We start from the raw sequence: 8,497 nt of genomic DNA on the forward strand, positions 1-8,497 counted from the left end.
ACCCACTATCAAAAATTTATACACATAAAAAACATATTTAATCTTTAGGTACATTTATCTACTTTAAGGTAAAATTTTTTCGGCAAAGAAGTACAATTTGAAAATTTAATTGACGAAAAAATTATTTTATGACGTCAATAGACGAATGCTGTCAAATCGACGAAGGGTTAGCGGTCCGCGGATTTATTTTCTACATCGCAGCGCTGATATACATATATACATACACCACGCGTTAACACCAATTCGAGATAGAAAACTAACCCTAGGCGTGAGGTAACAGGTGTCTACCGTGTACACAGCGTTAGAATACGTGATAGCGAAAACTTGAGATTTCTCTATTTTGACTTTAGCTTGAGTGAATATCTCATAGAGTTGCTCTACCGTGTAAACTTAATTGAGAGAAGAGATTTTTATTACAGTAAAACTCTAGCAAGATTTCTCTACCGTGTATATTTAGCTTAAGTCTGTTCCAATAGCAGTCCGGTTTAAAGGATTTAGTCAGAACTTACAGGAAGTCGTTCCTATAGACATAAAACCTGTAAGTGGGAACACTTTTGAGAGAGTAACTGAGCAACTGTACCTAGTCAGAAGTTACAGCATTTATTCCGGAGTTTTTCTTCCTGTAAGTTTATGAAAAGTGTCAAACAATGGGCAGGGTTGTATTTGTAAACAAAAACAGAACGCGATGAAAGCAAAGAACCTTGCGTTTGTTAAAAAATGGAAGTAAGCCACGAAATATTTGAATATGTACGTAATTATTCTTAATTGTATAGATTTTAATAATTATTTAGTGATCTTTCAGCCAAATCAGTGTTGTACCAATGGCATGTAAACAAACCGACTGACGTTTTTGAAGGAAGTAGTGCTTTTTGCGTTCCCGTACACTTCTGCACCTGCAACACCTTGGTGCGTTACCCAGCACTATAGTAACATCTCAACCCTTTAATCTATTTTATATATAAAAACCCAAGAACTCATTTTAGTCACATACTATCACATAATTACATACGTCATAAGTTGCTCTTTTAACACATCATGTAAAACTGTAAAATATAAATATTTACTAACATACGCTGGTCATATGCATGCATGTACACAAGTACTATACATGTGTGGTAAGTAAATTCGTAAAATCGCTAAAACCAATACCAACGGCGCGAGTTTTGACTTTGTTCCGTTTTCCAGTGCTTCGGATCCATTAAATAACTCCTAAAAAAATTAAATTTAAAGTATTAAGTAAACTGTCTGCAGTATTGTTTACATAAATTATTTCTTGCTCACCTCTTAATTGACAATTCCTCTGTCCATTTCTGTTTCAATTCAAATACTGTACCCGCTTTGCCGCCATATTCGTTGGGCAATAAATCGCGCGGGACATGTTCAAATAAACTCTCTATGCCCTCGGTGTGGAAATGAATCTGTAAATGAGTAAAGTAAAAAAAAAAAAAAATTCACATAGATACATCTGTACATCTCATCAATACTTCAGCATTGCTTGTGCATACCATTTTATAAACCTCATCACGCACGAAGGGTCTGACAATAGCGATCATTTTGTTTAGAAATGGTGGACAATTGATGATGTGCATGGCGCGCAAACGCACCGGATATGCCTCTTGTAAGAAATTCATATACATGCGTAATATTGTAAAGGAAATGCGTGCCATGTGGGATAGAGTATATCCGTCTATGTCACAAATCTGCACTTCGCCATTTGCTATAATATTATCATCCAGCGACTCATCTTCAATTTCATTTTCAGTTTTGGTGCCAGTCTCTGCATCGGCAGTTTCTTGTGATTCCTTTACCTTTCGTAGTGTTGGTTCTTCAAGATCGAGGTCGGTGAAACGGCAGTCAGCAAGCATAAAAAATGTCTTACACTCTTCAATACTATTCATCTGAAATTGAAATGGAAATATTTACTGTAAAAACCGCTGGGCGCTAAGTTTATCCATTTAAGTACTACCTTTTTAGGATCTTTGTCGCCTAGACGAAAGAATAGCAATTTATGGCCCTCTGGTGTTAGGCCTGGCAGAGGTATCAACTCTCTGAAAAATGGTATTGTTAAGGATATGTTTTTTTAATTTTCACGCTGACGACACACAATCAGTTTTGCCTTTCAATTTCCTCACACACATTGCTTGTCGAAAATCATCAAAATTGAAAGTCATTACGTAGGCTGCATTCAATTTGAGAAGCTATTTCATTACCAACATGTCGTCTTCAGGAAAACAATGTCTCTAACTAGCTTCTGAAGAGCATTTTCCATTTTAATTCCATTGTAGATTAACATTTTAACATGCATAAGCTTATTATTTTTTTATTTTCACAAAATTCGCATGCCAATGCGAAAAGCTGATCAAAATTGAAAGCAAAATTGAAACTCAATTGAAAGGGAAAAATTGAAAGCAAGTTGCCCATTCAAGCAATACATAAGAGTGTGTTAGTGAAAAAGTGTGAAAGTATTGAAAATTGAAAGGGAAAATTTAATGTGTAACGGCCCGGTAAAGTATTGTATTTGTTTTGACATTTCTCTTTGTACAAATATTTTCACTTTTTAACCGACTTCCAAAAAAGGAGGAGGTTATCAGTTCGTCGGAATATTTTTTATTTTTTATATTTTTTATGTATGTTGCCGCATAACTTTGGACCACGTCAACCGTGGTTAAGATCCGATCAGTGGATCATGAGATATATATATATATATATTTTATATGAGAGTTGAAGTCGGTTTTTTGTTTGCTAAAAATTACTTGTTGATGTATGAATAGCTTCCGCTTTATGGTCTAATTATGCCTACTTCACACAACTTCGCATAAGTTTAAAACTGTGCTTTGAATATAGTTTGTATGTACTCCAGAAATTATCAGAACGTGTAAAAACTTTGCGATCTGTTGAGTTTAGATTTTACCTCACATTTTCTTAAGTGACATTTCGATTGCAATGGTACCAGTGATTGTGCGAAGTTATGCGAAGTGTGCATAATCAAACCTTTAGATTTATCCTATTTTCTTTCTGACTTTCGAGAAACATGCATCGTAAATCTGCAGGCTTATCGCTTAGTATCAAACAAATCATTTTTTATGTACAAAACAACATAATTTAATTATAATAACTAAGAAGCTAATTTTGGATTTTAAACTGCTGCAATATGTATGTATATACAAAAAGGTTTGCAACCAAAAGGTCAAATTATTTCTACAAGACAAAGTATCCTTCCTTTATAATATTGCATTCATGCTATCACTGAATTCGAATAGTTACGAATGTAGCTTATATTTTGAATGAGTTGGATAAGGGATCCACACTAGAGATAGGCGCGGGATAGCGGGACCCGCGGGACCCACGGTACTGATTTAAAATTGGCCGGGATGGGAGGTATCGGGAAGATCTGTAAAAATATGGCGGGCGGGACGTGACCGAAATCCTTTCCCGACACTCCCGATAAAACCGCAACGCCCGCAAATTCACAAAATCTTCCTTAAAAACGATGTTTAAAATATGCACTTTTAATGTTTTATTGAGGCGAAAAAGAAAAAAAAATTATAGGAAGATGCCAGATCTTTCATTATGATTTAAAATTAATATGAAAGACATGAACATTTTTGTGAACCTTCGATCGGTTTGTAAACCTCGCCACACACGTTGAAATCTCAACCGCTCGTTTCAATTTGTTGTCCGTGTGTAGCCTGCTTTAGAGATAGATATCGGGACCCACGGGACCCGCGGTACAATTCTGAAAAATGTCGGGATGGGCGGGTTCGGGACTTAAAAATCGAATTTCGGGATGGGCGGGGTCAGGATTAAATATTTAGTCCCGTGCCCATCTCTAATCCACACTAAACTTTTCTTATCTTTGTTGTTAGCGATATGATAAATAGCAATTCTACGAAAAAATGCATATATATATACACCAGAGCTGGGCGATAAGGATTACATGTGTAATCGATTGCATCTAGGATTACGATTACTTTAATCGCCATTTCAAAAATTACTAAACTAGGATTGCGGTAATCGTTCATCGAAGGCATCTTAGATGACGATTGCAGTAATCGTAATTTCGACTTTTTTAAAATTACAATTACTATAATCGTAATCTAAGTTCGTTCGATGAATGATTACAATAATTTTAAATTTAAAATTTTTCAAATTACAATCTTTTCAGTAACGAAGTAATTCTATAAATTTGCGAAATATAAATACGCGCTTAACGATAATATAAGGATAATATGTATTTATCTAAAAAACAGACAAATAAAAGAAACTAATATTAAAATAAAAATAATAAGTAAAGTAGTTTGGGCGAAATAAACTTTGTATAACCGGCAAATAAAACAATACAGGATTACAATTAAACTGCAATCCTAATCGTTTAGTAATCGTAATCCTTATCGCCCAGTTCTGATATATACATATGTACATATGTGCCGGCAAACACTAATTTTCTTTTGCTTGAAAAGATTAAATTTGCATGTATTTCCTTTCGTAAAAAAAAAATAGAATTGGCAAATAAAATTTAGACATTTTTATTTAACGCATGAAATTTTTTATAGAAAACCATACATATGTAGATATATCAGATGGTCCCAGTGGGAACATGGGAATACATTACCAAGAAAAGATTAACAACTACGGTTGGACGAAAAGATGCATCGCAATGTAGCGAGCGTATGATGTGTACATAGTTTTGATGTCACGTTATCTCAACAGTTGCTGTAGACGAATGGATGCGTGTTCGACTGCCGTGTTGTTGGTCACGGGTTCGAAGCCTATTTTTATATTTTTTTTAATTCAATTTATACATTTTCTATTGATTTGATTCTTTATAATTTTTCAAATACTGAGTCCTAGCGAAAGCTTTGAATTTCTTTTAAGAAATCCTTTGAGTATTTTAATTAATTTTTAACTACAATCAAAAATTTTACTTACGTTACATCCCGTATCGCCTTAATTCCATCATCATCGGGGTCTCGATCGATAAATAAGTGAGGATATTTGTTTCGCATTGAGTAGTTCAATTCAATAATTTTTTTGGTTTCCTCGACATCGTAGAACATGGATTTTAGAAAACGCCGCAAAAGGATACGATCTAAAAACAAAATTTTTTACAATTTTAGATATTTATTTTTCTTCTAGTATGTATATATCAGGGTTGTTGAGAATATTCCCATTCGCATTCGCAACCGCGGAGCTTCCCGATTAATTTTAACATTCGCATTCGCAATAATCAATGCGGAGCTTTTGCGAATGTAATTGTTGTGCAAGTGCACCGATAAAATGTATACCTGGCAGAGCTGGGCGATAAGGATTACGATTACTAAACGATTAGGATTGCAGTAATCCCAACAAGATAAAAAAACAAGATTACGATTACAGTAATCCTTCATCGAACGAACATAGATTACGATTACAGTAATCGTAATTTTAAAAAAGTTTAAATTACGATGACTGTAATCGTAATTCAAGTTCGTTTGATGAACGATTACTTTAATTGTAATCCTGTATTGTTTTATTTGCTTTTGATGTTACATACCGTCACCTTAATTCACGAATTCCCTAACCAGCAAATTTTTTATTTTACAGGAGAAGCAAAAAAACATTACAAAAATCAAATCATTCATACGGATACGGCATTTTAAAAAGTGGCATAACTCCGTTGTTTTTGGTACTAACACACTAAACGCAGTTTAGAAAAAGTGTGGGTTAGGGCCTTTGTGAATAAAGGTAACAATATATTCGTTTCAATAATTTCAAATGGAGTTCTTTGGGGAATTTATTTTTAGCAAAAATATTAAAAATAGTAATTTTGTTTACTTGTCGGGCAATATTTTTTTCATAGGGATATACATTGGATCCTTGGCTAAAAACTTCTGTGGTAAAACTCTCCCCCTACGTCTCCCTTCTTTGCTATGTAATGTCAAAGAGTAAGCTCCTTCAATAGGGATTTCCAGCAGAAATGGTCAACGTCTGGCTATAAACAGAAAAGGTCTGACCTTTAATTAGTTAAGAATTACGTAACTATCTGAGACCCTCATCATCCGTGATTCCAATAATTCAAATGCTTATAAAAAACGGGGTGCTTTTTTAAATAACAATATTCTGATCCGATTGAAAACAGAATTTTGGTAAAATTTTCATTCCTGCAAAATAAAAATTTATTTTCCATATCCACCTATTTAGCTCGCTATAAGCACAAATTTTTCAAACCAGTCGCAGAAGAAAGTATTAAAAATCAATTACAAAAACGCTGATAACGTTACAGGTTCTCCAAATTCTGAAACAGCCAAAGGAATGATAATGAAGAAAAAAGCTTTAGAAAAACCTGAGATATCTGGTTTGGCTTGTAAGCGCTGTTTAAACAACGATCTCGCCATTATGTTAGATTCTTCAAGTGAAGATGAAAGTCAGGAGGATACATCCGACATTTTCAGCCCCGATGTAATTCTCATTACTTTTTATTACATATAATGTTCCAATTTTTAAATTCAAGTACTAAATAAATTAAACATTATTAAAAAATACTAACTTTTCCATTTTTTTTATTTACCTAAGTATCTTAATTTACTTACCTAATTGTTTCTTAAAAATACTTAACATCCACATTCACATCCGAATCCGCGGATGCTAGCTGTTAGACATCCGCATTCGCATCCGCGGATGTCTAAAATTCCACATTCGCAACATCCCTAGTATGCATGTACGAGTATAAGCGCACCTGTATGTAACAGACCTGGGGCTCTATTCTGTAACTGTGAGTTTTCAAGTGTACACTGAAAATTGTGCACTCTTCATTTTGCGATTCAGGAAGAGTGAGAATGAGTTTTAGCTGTCAAAATTGTGTACACTTCCTCATTTTGCGATTCAGCGTGTATGAGAATGAGTTTTAACTGTCAAAATTATGTACACTTCTCTTCCGAAAAACTCACTGAATTTTAGTCGGTGAGTTTTTGGTTGTGAGTTTTGCACTCGGTGTACACTACATTTTCTCACAGTTACAGAATAGAGCCCCTGCAAACTTTTGCGCCGGTGATAAGTTTAATATGTGAATAAAGTGTGTTTTTAAGAGTTTAAATAATGTTTAAACGGCCGCAAATTAGTCGGATGTGGCAACGCTATTAGTATTAATTGTGCTTTGTTTGCCTTACAGGGCGATTCTGGCAACTGTTTTCCACCTCACCACAGTATTTCGAAAGACAAAATTCTTTTGTAAGACAGAAGATTAATTGAAAGATCTGCTAACGAGGAGGTCTTAGCGTTATGCTGTTCGCCTTTTAGCAATAAGTATTTTTTTAATTTAAAAAATATGTGCATATTTTAATTTTGTTGATACATATATTTTTATTTAATAATTTTTACGCTAATAACAAACGTCTCGGATTTTCAGCAAACTTTTCGATTATTTTCTTCTAAATCATCTCCCTTTTTCCGGTAACGAGTTTTCTATGAATTCAGTACCCATGACTAGGTCATAGATCTGTTGAAAATGCTTCGTGTTCTTTTGTACCTTTTCAATGGAACATTTAAGCTCTACCCACAATTACAGCGGACGACGGTAAAGTGGTCGGCGGTAAGTATACAGCTAACACTGGCCACACACGATGAACATGTGTGCGAGCATGCTTGCTTGTTAAAAAATAACAGGTTATGTGCCAAATTTTGCATTTGTGCTAAAGCCTGTTCTGTAACAAAAAAAAAAAAATCAAGTTACTAACGAAGAAAAGCGAGGGGTAAATAAAGAAGTAATGAGTGGTCGAATGAAAATACGCAAAGACTTTTTGTATGAAAAATGAGCAGATAAGAAAGTTACTCATACGCCACGTACCCTTGACCTTGACCTAGTAACACGCTTTTCTGCTCATATTTCATGCAAAAAATCTTTGCGAATTTTCATTTGACCACTCATTACTTCTATATTTATCCATCGCTTTTCTTCATTAGTAACCTGTTTTTTTTGTAACAGAACAGATTTTAGCCCAAATGCAAAAATTTGGCATAGAACCTGTAATTTTTCTTATGTTAAAGTATGATTTTTTTTTAATTTTTTCATTCATAATTTGCCAGAAACTATCAGTACTATCGGGAAGTGATGTATGTCTGGGAAGTTGGCAAACGGTATGACGCAAAACGAAAAAAAAAGTTGTTCTGAGTAGCCTTCCAATAGTTCTAGAGTTCTTGAAAAGGGGAAAAAAAGTTCTGGATATTTTCACAAAAAAAAAATTGATTTGAAAATTGGGTATGCCAGATTCACGCAGCATACGACATGTGGCAAAAAGGCAAATAAAAAGTTGTTCTGAGCAGCTTTTTAATAGTTCTAGAGTTCCTGAAAAGGAAAAAAAAAGTTCTGCAAAATTACGCCAAAAAAACACTTTTTTCGAAAAAGTCAAAAATGTTAAATTTAAAAAAAAAATAAAAATTTAACCTGTTCTGAGTAGCTTTTCAATAGTTCTAGAGTTCCTGAGAAGGAGAAAGAAAGTTCTGCAAAATTACGCCGAAAAAA

At 34.1% G+C, this 8,497-nt stretch overlaps 1 protein-coding gene across 1 annotated transcript; it reads right to left on the reverse strand.

Moving 5' to 3' along the window:
• Positions 1-1,038: 1,038 nt before the first annotated feature.
• LOC108359820 (alpha-tocopherol transfer protein-like) lies at positions 1,039-5,086 on the reverse strand. Its single transcript, XM_017611852.1, has 5 exons — positions 4,930-5,086; positions 1,967-2,048; positions 1,506-1,898; positions 1,282-1,418; positions 1,039-1,209 (listed from the first exon to the last, which is right to left on the reverse strand). The coding sequence occupies exons 1-5, from the start codon at positions 5,055-5,057 to the stop codon at positions 1,137-1,139; spliced, it is 813 nt and encodes a 270-aa protein (XP_017467341.1). The 5' UTR covers positions 5,058-5,086; the 3' UTR covers positions 1,039-1,136.
• Between the last annotated feature and the right edge of the window lie 3,411 nt (positions 5,087-8,497).

The sequence above is a fragment of the Rhagoletis zephyria genome, unplaced genomic scaffold, assembly GCF_001687245.7.
Source record: "Rhagoletis zephyria isolate East Lansing unplaced genomic scaffold, Rhagoletis_zephyria_1.1 Rzeph_scaffold_00468, whole genome shotgun sequence".
NCBI lineage: Eukaryota > Metazoa > Arthropoda > Insecta > Diptera > Tephritidae > Rhagoletis > Rhagoletis zephyria.

Coding starts and splice junctions, on each gene's coding strand:
- LOC108359820 (XM_017611852.1), bottom strand. CDS start 5,057: ATGTTCTACGATGTCGAGGAAACCAAAAAAATTATTGAATTGAACTAC. Junction 1,419..1,505: donor GTGATGAGGTTTATAAAATG/GTATGCACAAGC, acceptor ACTCATTTACAG/ATTCATTTCCACACCGAGGG. Junction 1,210..1,281: donor GAGGAATTGTCAATTAAGAG/GTGAGCAAGAAA, acceptor TAATTTTTTTAG/GAGTTATTTAATGGATCCGA.